At 35.2% G+C, this 10,979-nt stretch overlaps 2 protein-coding genes across 2 annotated transcripts; one reads left to right on the top strand and one right to left on the bottom strand.

The window, feature by feature from the left end:
* The first annotated feature begins 273 nt into the window (after nt 1–273).
* On the top strand, nt 274–4,745 carry LOC108227449 (kinesin-like protein KIN-14U). The gene is made up of 10 exons (XM_017402588.2): nt 274–802; nt 900–983; nt 1,078–1,239; nt 1,323–1,429; nt 1,511–1,689; nt 1,781–1,945; nt 2,041–2,259; nt 2,513–2,550; nt 3,580–3,707; nt 3,781–4,745. Exons 1-10 carry the CDS (start codon nt 649–651, stop codon nt 4,441–4,443), a joined length of 1,899 nt encoding a protein of 632 aa, XP_017258077.1. The 5' UTR covers nt 274–648; the 3' UTR covers nt 4,444–4,745.
* Nucleotides 4,746–5,458: 713 nt separating this feature from the next.
* Nucleotides 5,459–8,715, bottom strand: LOC108227450 (uncharacterized). Its single transcript, XM_017402589.2, has 2 exons — nt 8,202–8,715; nt 5,459–6,542 (listed from the first exon to the last, which is right to left on the bottom strand). Exons 1-2 carry the CDS (start codon nt 8,504–8,506, stop codon nt 5,888–5,890), a joined length of 960 nt encoding a protein of 319 aa, XP_017258078.1. The 5' UTR covers nt 8,507–8,715; the 3' UTR covers nt 5,459–5,887.
* Nucleotides 8,716–10,979: the final 2,264 nt, after the last annotated feature.

The raw sequence follows: 10,979 nt of genomic DNA, 5'->3' as shown, positions 1-10,979 counted from the left end.
CATAAAAGACAAATTATAGTGGTTGAGCATAAATTCCCAGTTGAAAGTTTAATCCCATCACCTCATCATCTCCGCTCGGACCGCTCCTCCTTCCCCACCAACAAAATTTGCATCCTTTTTTTCTTTATTCCTCCTCCAGCCAAAACCCGGAATAACATGACACAGAGTGTTGAATTTAAGTGACTTGTCACCAAGCAAGCAACTCTGCTAACTGTCCCCACCAACCCCCCAAAAGCTTTTTTTATAAAAAAAACACACACAGACTGTTTAACTATATCCTCAGTAAAACTACTGATTATTACTCACACATTTGCTCCTTGATTTCCTCACTTTCTGACCCCCTCTGTTATTTGTTTTGTTCTTTCCCAACTTATTACTCTCTCTGAATCTCCCTTCATTATTTATTACACACACATCTTCAATTATACCATCTCAACACTTGCATCATTTCTTTCTGCTGTGTGTGTGTGTTTTCTATATATTTGCATCAGCTCAACTTTTTGATCCCTTGTTATGATTAAAATAATAATGGGTTTTTCTTGAACGCTGCTTCTTTTTACTACTCAAGTTGTTTACTTGTCATCCAATCTTTGAATACTTGCTACTGAAAATTATCACTTTCTTTTCTTTCTTTTTTCAATAAAAAAAATGATCCCTTCTGCTGAGGGAGATCAGATCTATTCTAATGATGGAAATCCACTAGTGCTTGAATCTCAATGTGTTTCTGATGCATATATAGATGTTAATGTGGTTCCTGAGCATGAAAAGAATCAGCTTGAGCATTCCATACTCAATTTGCAAGGTACATATACTTTGTTTTTTGTTCTACTATTGCATTGCTTTATTTTATTTGTTGGTGTCTAGTGTTTCTGGTGCTCAATCTTGATGGTATTATGCAGAGGAAATTGTGGATTTAAAATCTAAACTGCGAAATCATGATGACAAGCGCAGACAAGCATTGAATAACATATTAGATATCAAAGGTGCATCCTTTATACTCCTGATGACATAATAATAATATGATGAATGCTGAGACTGTTTTTTAAAGAAAATAAATGCTAATTGTGTTGATTATAGGTAGCATTCGAGTGTTTTGTCGAATTAGGCCATATCTATCTGCAAGTAAGGGTATAGTTCACCAACCCATTTCAGTTGAGTCCAATAAGATTGTGATTAGATCTGGTGGAAGTAAGAAGGAATTTGAATTTGACAAAGTTTTCACTCAAGAAGAAAGCCAAGGTCAGTTTCGCAACTCTCAGAACTATCAGGTTTATGGTTACGAGTTGTGTTTGGATTTATGATACAGGTTTACGCGTTGGCAGAAAATATTTTTCTTGAGGTTGAGCCAATTCTTAGATCTGCGCTAGACGGGCGAAATGTATGCATTTTAGCTTATGGACAAACTGGCACTGGCAAGACATTTACAATGGTTGGTATTCGGCATACATGTGATTGGTGCTTATTAAGATTTGCTGCATCAATCAATGCTTTGTATGTATAATTTATGTAGGATGGAGCAAATGATGCACCAGGCATTGTTCCCAGAGCTCTAAAAACGCTTTTCCAAAGAGCTTCCCTAGATAGCACGTCAACGGTTGTGTTTTCAATCAGTATGTTGGAAGTTTACTTGGGTAGTGTCAGGGACTTGCTTGCTCCAAAACCAGTCAGAGCTTCTTCTATGGCAAGATGGTAATAAAATCTTGATCCATTTTACTGCCCAAATATATTTTAATGATTCTGGTTCTGCATATAATAATGTCTTTTGCTAATTCTACTACAGCAATCTTAATATACAAACAGATATAAAAGGTTCAGTTGAGATTGAAGGTCTCACAGAGGTGCAAATATCTGATTTTGCAAAAGCAGTTTGGTGGTATACTAAAGGGAAGAGAGTTAGATCTACTTCATGGACTAATGTAAACGAGGCATCCAGTAGATCACATTGGTGGGATTTCAATTAATCGTATTATTCTGGTGGTTTTATTATTGATCAAATTGGATTCCAGCTGATTTATCTATTAAGTTGTTTTATGGATGTAGCTTGACAAGGATCACCATTTATCGACATGGGGATAATTCAGGAGGTAAACCAGAAATTAGCAAATTGTGGATGGTTGATCTTGGAGGTAGTGAGCGATTACTGAAAACAGGAGCTACCGGACAAACACTAGATGAGGGAAGGGCTATTAATCTCTCTCTTTCTGCTTTGGGTGATGTTATTGCAGCCCTTAGGAGAAAGAGAGGCCATATTCCTTATAGGTTAGTTATTAATTTACTGAAAGCCTATGACTATATATGATATATACTTTTTGGTAAATAGTATTTCCGGTTGTTAGTCTTTTGGAAAAGTTAGTGAGTCTGATGACTTATTGGCTTGTGGGTTTTGTGTGTGTGCATGCATAGTATATTTTTTTTTACCAAGTTAGCCTTCACAACTGTAACTCCTGAAAAGAATAATGCTTCTGTGGTAATGTTATTTTCACACTGACAAAGCTACAGTTATTGTTTGCAGAAACAGCAAGCTAACTCAGATTCTTAAGGATTCCCTAGGTATATTACAGGTTCTTTTATTGATTTGTCTTCAAGTCTTCCCAATTTATTTTGTTCCTTTGTGATTCCAGGAAATATAGTACTGTAGCTTGTCATGCTATCTACTTTTCATTCTAGAACGGTTGTAAGTGAATTAGCAATTTTTACTTATGTATACTTGAATAATTAAGTACTACTCCATCAATTCTATATCGTGTTTGTTAATTAGTTGAAAATTAGAATGAAACACCATAATCTATTCATATGGGGATTGTAAGTGACGGGAGAAAACTAAAGTATATGTAATGTTGTGATTCAAAGATGAGAGGCATTGGTTGTATATGAGTAAACCTAAATTTTTTTAGCATGTATAGTAGTGTTCCATGGAAAGCTTAAGATGTTTGTAAGAATGATATTTTTCTTAGAGTTAGACAAACTAGCAAGTTGCAACTGGATCTGACGCTATATTCTGTCTTTCCTGTCATGCTGAATGAGGTTCACTTCTTGTATCTGCGAGATCACAAGGGATTGTGTTAGTTATAATCTGGACTTTCTATATGCTACTACTTGTTTTAAAATAGAATAGAGCATCTCCAAGAGCCTCCTTGTTGGCTCCTAAATATAATATAAAAAATGTGGCTCTTAGTAATTTAGGATAAAGTTAAGAGTGTAAACTCCAACAATACTCTCTACATCTCTTCTCTATTTCATATTTTATTCATATATTGGGCTCCACTATAACAAAAGAGAGGGAAAGATGGAGGTTGATTGGAGGGAAGGATTTTTTTATTGTGAAAAAATAAGTTAGGAGCCATGTGGTGGCTCTTAACTTTGAGGAGAGAGGAGAGAGAAACAAGAGACTCTTAAGATTTAAGAGCCACTTAAGAGTCTCTTGGAGCAACATTTTGGTTCTCCCTCCTCAAATCTCAAGTTAGGAGCCTAAATGAAGAGCCTCTTGGAGATGCTCTATACCTATCTTGTTTCGAGGGTTAACTACCACAAGCTTTATTTGGTACAAACTTTTAATGTCTTAAAATTCAATTACTTTAGGTGACAGGTCTAAAGTGTTGATGCTTGTTCATGCGAGTCCATATGAGGAAGATGTTATGGAAACAATTTGCTCATTAAATTTCTCTAAAAGGGCGAGAGCTGTTGATTTTTATAAAGAATTACCTGAGGTACTGGCCCTAAATTTCTTATTTTGGACTTTCTTTCGACAAATAACTACATTTATCACCGTGTATGTATTAGGATGTAAAGTTGCTGAAGGAGAAGAGGATTGCTGAGTTTCAGGAAGAGATGAGGGAAGCTGAAGATGAATTTGCCAAGGTTAGTGACCATATAAGGAAGACTCAGTTCCTTCTAACTGAAAAGAAGAAACTCTTTGCAGAGAGTTATGATGTCTGTAAAGATAAAGAAAATATTCCGACAAGTCAAGATGATGTCTTTAAAGAAGTCACGGGAACCCCGCGAACATCTGAAATTCCAGGCACAAGAAGTGTTATGAAATCTGCTCCTCGGTTTATGAGCTCAACTGCAGCCAGTCGCCAGAGGCATATTATTGCAGAAATACAAGTAAAAGGCATGGCAAGAAGTTTAAGATCTGGAACTAGAACTTCTCTCCAAATTTCAAGTTCCCAGTCTCTTGGTTATTCAGATCCTCGTTTTAAGGCTTTCCTGAAGCACCCCAATAAAAAATCCCGCTATGGAGAGACTAATGCTTCAGGTACTGAAGTTAGTGGTTTAGGTACTGAAGTAACTGGGGAAACCGATGCTTCAGTTACTGAGATCGCCATTTCCAGTAATCACAAGGCTGGGCCACTTGCAGTGACTCGAACTAAGATGGTCAGCTCTGATCCAAATTTGAAGGTCACACTTCATCGACATAGAAGAAGGATGTCTAGTCTGATTTAAGGGAGGCAGCATCTCATATTCGATTTGCATGGGAGGCAGCATCTCACTCACTGATCTAATATTTTTGTTTTGATCTTGAGAAGAATTGTAATTGATGTGTGCAGCTAGTTTCATCAAGTAGTGTCTATTTTCTTGTTTGATAGTGTTCTACAATCATAGTAATTGATGTTTGGATAGGTTTGTAGAGATTTTACAGATGTTTGGTATAGATGATGCTTGGTTTTCTTGTACCCTAACATTAAGCTTGTTTGAGGTTGTAACTGTCTTCTTGTATATTGATTTGACATTCTGCATTTTATGTACTGATGAAGTCTTGCAAAACATACATTTAGGCTGTGTTCACTTGGATAGAATGAAATGAGGGGAGAATAAAATGAAAAATTATATATAAATTTTATGGAGAAAGAAGAAAGTATGAGATAATAGTAACAAAATATGAATGAGTTTAAATTTGTTGTGATAAAGATTGTAAGGAAACATGATCTAGAAACGGAATGAGCATTCTTTCCAAAACATATGGGTTAGAATTCTAGTTAAAATAGTAGCAATGCAATGATTGGAGGAATGAAATTTATAAACATTTTCTCTAATCAACCATGTTGGAGTACAAAATTCATTCCATTCTCCCTCCATTCCATTCCATCCAAGTGAACACAACCTTAAGATTTGATTAACTTCTTGGTAGAACAAAGTTGCACAGCAAGTTGGGGAGAACCTTGCCTGGTTGAGAAAAACAGTTTCTGCATAGATTGCCTAAAATGAGAGCTAAAATGAATAAAAAGACTATCAATATACCCAATAAAATGATCCCTTCTGCTGAGGGAGATCAGATCTATTCTAATGATGGGAATCCACTAGTGCTTGAATCTCAATGTGTTTCTGATGCATTCATAGATGTTAATGTGGTTCCTGAGCATGAAAAGAATCAGCTTCACCATACCATACTCAAGACTATCAATATACCCATACAGATTTAAGTTGTAAACAATTTATCCATAGAAATTAAGAAGAAAAGTTCAACATAAATTATGCATATTGGACTAAAAATTAATTTACACTTGAATTGTTTGCATAGCTAGTTGTTACTTTTGTTCCAATACAAAACAGTTGATGGATTGAAGTCTTTTTTTCAGAATGATTGTAGAGGGTTACATAATATACATTACAAGCAAGACAGCTCGCTAATGAATAATCAAGAAAACTCAAAAGTTGCACAAAGAATTGAGGGGATCCACGGGTCTTTTTAATAAATATCTCTGGAGAAAACATCTGCTGAGTAATCGGTCTTGTCACTGTTCGTAGGCATTGAAACTTAAACATGCCAACTAATCCAGCCAACCAAGCTTAAAATAACGAGCAAATCTTCAAAGGATTTCAAATTTCAATTGCAGCCTCAAAAATCTCTTCAGATACACAGAATACTGAAATGATTGAACTCAGAAGATTATGATTTTGACCGCCTGAATTCAAACCAAATCTCGTAGTGATTGAATAACAAACTATCATGTGTGTGCTTCCCAACATACTCTAGCCCCAGACTCTTTAGCCTTTTCGTGCACTCGTCACCTCCTAACCGTGAACAGAACTTAATATTGTGAGACACGAAGATTCGACCTTCTCCTTGTTTTAGTTTAGCTGCTAACCTTTCTACTCCAACCCAAACAAGCTTATCGGGCATGTGAAGAAAAACAGCACTTGCATATATCAAATCATACATGACACCAGATCCAAACTTACTGAAGTCCATATCTTCACCCTTGACAATCAGTGGTCGCTTGTGTAATAGACCTTGTGATGGAAGCTCATACCTAAATGCTGCCATTAGAGAAAGCTCGTCCCTCTCCAGACAATGGAAATGTTCTGGGTCCAGGTAACGAATGAAATGCAAACCAACCCGAAGAGTGCCACATCCAATCTCGAGTACACGTGATTCAGGTGTCAAATGGGCAGCCTCGGCGAGGAATTCATACACGTCTCGCCCTCCAGCCCAGGGCTCTCCATAGTTGCTGTGGTGCTCCTCTACAAGAAGTTCACCAGGACACGGAAAAGCGGTGTGATTATTTGCTTCCTCGCCCTCATAATGTGAAATTCCCTTGTATCTAAGACAACAAGAGGAGATAATTGTGTAAAAATCTTGTTACAAAGTTAACAAAAACCAGTCACAAGGTCATCGGCGGATGGCCACGCACACAAAGGCAAGAAAAAACTCCATACTCATATTCACTCCAAGAAAAGGGTACTTGCAACTGAATATAACTGACATCGAATAAGCAATATATATTATTTACACAACTGACACTAAACACTACACTTTTGGTCTAATTTTGAGTAAACCTACTAGCATTGTATGCACGTACAGAGATCCAGCTAGTTGGAATTCACAGGAAACAGAAGTCAAATTTATTAGTTATATCAGGCCTCGAAACATTGGATATAGCCTAGAACCCTAGACAATTAAAATAAGATAGAAACAAAATCAGCAAATTCAATTAGGCTGTGTTATGCTGATCACAAGATTCTTGTGTAATATAAATGATAAGCTGAGGTACTGTCACAGATATTACACAGACTCTATTGATAAGAATCTGATAGTAATTGTTAAGTTGACAATAAAGACTACAAAAATACCAACTCTCAGGCACTCAAAAATGTATTCATACTAATCAACTGTTTGAAAAATCTAAAGGACTACTACATTAAGTTTGACACTACTGATTACTTTTTGAATTGTCTATATCTTTGTCCTAGGTTGCACGTTAATCAATAGATATCCTTTACAAGTCCCCATCCTTCACAATCATCATTGAGACCTTGCAGAGCCCGACTTTTCCTACCAGATAGTCACCACAAACCAGTATCAATCCTACTGTTCAGAGGAAATTCATCAATTTATAAGTTGCATAGGGTGTTTTCATCATATATCAATAGCTTAGAGCAAGTCCAATGGTGAGCTAAAAATAGGTGTAGCTATTGCTATAATATAGCACCAAAAAGTGGTTTTTAGTGCTAAAATAATATCACATCTCCAATGGTTGGTGCTATATCTTGTGCCAAATGAATATATGTGCATTCATGTACTTGAATAAGTTGAGATATAAATCTATTTTTTATTCATTTCCCTCCACTTTTTTACTTTTTGATGAGGTGGCAATTATAGCTATTGCTATAGTTTGTGCTAAATATAGCACCAACTATAGCAATATGCTATTTTAGCACCAAGTTTAGCACACCATTGGAGTTGAAATTTTTTGATTTAGAGCTATAATATAGATATAACTAAATTTTCACTACCCCCTCCATTTCATTTGTCTGATTTTTAATCTAGAGCTTAATTCCGCTCATCACAACTTGTGCTTATTTCTTCACAAACCTTGTCATTAAATTGTTGTATCATCTCACCATGTCATTCCTTTCAACCTAATGGACGCAAAAGAATAGAAACCAACTTTCTATCATCCTACCATGACTTAGTCCTGCAAATTTACTTTTAATCACCAATTGTCCTAGTCCAAAATCCCGCAATTCGGTAAAGCTTTATCACAATTCCACTCAGTCTTCCACACACCTAATTCAATTTCGAACCCAAGAATCTCATCACACACATGACACTCCTTTCCCATAATTACACTCCTAATCACCAATCAAAAAGCAACAAATTCACAATCCACCTCGGAAAACCAATCAAAACTCAAAAAACCAAATACACAAACATGACATTACACAAAACAATAAAAAGGGAATAAAGGGAGGCTAATTACTGAATGAAATCTTGGAGCTGCTGAGCACGAGTACGAGGATTGATACCCTTACGAAGCACATTATCCTGCATATGAAGCCCATTAGCTTGGATCTGATCCCTGACCCACATCACATCCTGGGGCCTAGTGCTCAAGATCTGCTGGGCCGGTGAAGAAGATGAAGAGGTGGGGCAGGAACAACTAGGTGGGGTCGGAGAAGACAGAGAAGCTAAGAGGAAGAAGAAGAAAATGGCAGCCACGGCGAGCGAGAGAACGAGAACTGGGACTGTGATGACTATCCCTTTTGGTGTTGATGGGTGAGCCATCTTTATATACAAATTTCAATTCTTTACATGTATATATCTACAGATAATGTGTTGGTTGTGTAAGAGTGTATATGTATGTATGGTTCAAACACCGAGATCAAGATCTGTGTCTCTGTGTGTACTTACAGCCAGGACATAGACATACACACCGCAGCACCGGCAATTCTTTTTTGCCTCTTAAAAAAAGCTGCTTTTTTATTTTGTAAGGTAAAAACAAGTAGTTTATGGTACAACCGTTTGATGTTTATATAATTATATTTGAATTTAGTATTTGTACGGGAAAATTTCATTGGCTACTCTGTATTGTCCAATTCATAAATTGATTTACGTAATTTTATGTGCTTTGAATATATAATAAAATTTAATATTTTATAATTTATTTGAATAATAATATCATATGAATATTTTTATTCAAAAATGACATTTTGTAGATATTAATTTTATATATATGGTCAAAAGCCAAACGGCTTATGTAACATATTTCACCTTCAACTCGCACCGTTCTTTAAGGGTTATTTGACAAATTTGAATGATTTATATCTGAAAGATTAATATATCTGAATGATCTGAATAAATATATACTGAATTCTAAATGAATAATATTGTTTGATAATTTTTCATAATATTTGAATGAAATATTTTTCCAATTTTATCCATCTGATTGAATAAGGCTATTTGACAATTTTTGTTATATTATATCTGAATGAAATTTATTAGCGCAAAATATATATTATAAATTCTAATAGTTCCATTTAATTATCATGTCATAGAATCAAATCTAGTAATATACAAGTTTAAGAACTTGTCGAAAGCTTTAAAGAAATCTGATCACGCAAATTACTCATAAAATGTGTTCCTTTGGTACCCTGTTGTGATTCATTTTATCACTCTTCTGACATATTTACACTTTCCTCTCCATCACGGTCAGTTGAGCGATCACATTAATCAAACAATTTATCTTCCCATTTTTGCATTCTAATAAAATTGTGAACTGCAAAACAGGCAATAACAATGTCCCTTTGTGTTGAAAAAACATATGGAGCCATCTGCTTCAATATGGGAAATTTTGCATTTAACACACCATATGCCCGTTTGATAACACCATATGTCCAAAAGGACCATACATATATGAACACAAACTATAATTAAGAACTTTGAGCTACTCGATCATTTAACTAAAAATCTATGCTCTAGTTTTGAACAATGAGAACACAAGGAAATATCTTTTTTGTTTGTTTGAAACATACTAATACTTGTATTTCATACATATTTACCTACTAAAGATACTATCACTTTACACTCTTATGTATGCAACTAGATTTATAGCCCGTGCGAGGCACGGGCATTCTCTAAATACAGATACTTGAGTTATCAGATGTTATTTAACTCAACAATGGTTTTCCCGGTGACTTTCCAGCCTCCGCCAGTGTTGCCACTCAACCATTCCCCTTCTCTTTCATCCAAATTAAGCTTTGTAAAAATTTATATAAGAAATGGACATTGCATATTTGCATAAGGTAAGCTTCAAGCCCCGAAACTTATGAATATGTTTATGTGTGTTAATTAGTTGCTAAAATTGTACACAAGGTAATGACAAGAACTGTCTCCCTCTAAACATGAGAGTGCTTCCTTAGTTCTCCCACATTAATAAAAATCTTGTCACAACCTTCATAACTGCATAAGAAAAGAACTTCAGTAGTTAGGTCGGAATCTTTTTCAATAGCATCATATTCTTTTAGCTTCTCTTTCAATGTACTTGAGCCTGTCTCTAAAAATAACATTGAACATAATTAAGTGAAACTGACATTCTGAAGGTAATCAAAAATGTGTTAGAGCATTAAGCTCATGATAAGTAATGCATCATGTCAGTGCAAGTGAGTAGTTGACACATATGTTTCCTATAGAAAAGTTAAGCCATTACAACAAAAAGAAATAATGTAAGTTGACTGATGAAGCTTTTCAGCCTATATATATTCCCATCCTTCTTGAAAATAATTATAGTCTAAAATTTGTATCCCTCGCATACTAAGATTTAATATCCACACGTAGCCTGTAGCTTATGATGAGTTGGTTTCTTCCAAATATTTGATAGCTAAGCATCTCTACCATGTACAAGTATAAGCATAATATATCTATGGTACTGTGACCACATATGTTGACCAAATGGGTTATACTATATCTAAAATATAATAGTAGCTAATTACAACATGCACTATTAAATGATCATAATATAGTTGTTCTTGAAAGACTTGATGTCATTACAGAGGAAACGAGTCTTCTTGTTTGGAATTAAAAATTTATCTGATAATCTGAACATACACACTTAAGAGAACTGATAAAATCTGCTTCAACATGGTGTGAAATTTATGATCATAGTCCATGTGACATGACTGTATAAGTGGAATAAAATGGCTCAATGAATCTCAAAATATAATATACACACTCAAGAGAACTAATAAAATTTGCATGATGT

The sequence above is a fragment of the Daucus carota genome, chromosome 6 (assembly GCF_001625215.2).
Source record: "Daucus carota subsp. sativus chromosome 6, DH1 v3.0, whole genome shotgun sequence".
NCBI classification, from domain to species: Eukaryota; Viridiplantae; Streptophyta; class Magnoliopsida; order Apiales; family Apiaceae; genus Daucus; species Daucus carota.
The sequence above is the reverse complement of the archived record's forward strand: the minus strand, read 5'-3'. Positions and strand labels throughout refer to the sequence as shown.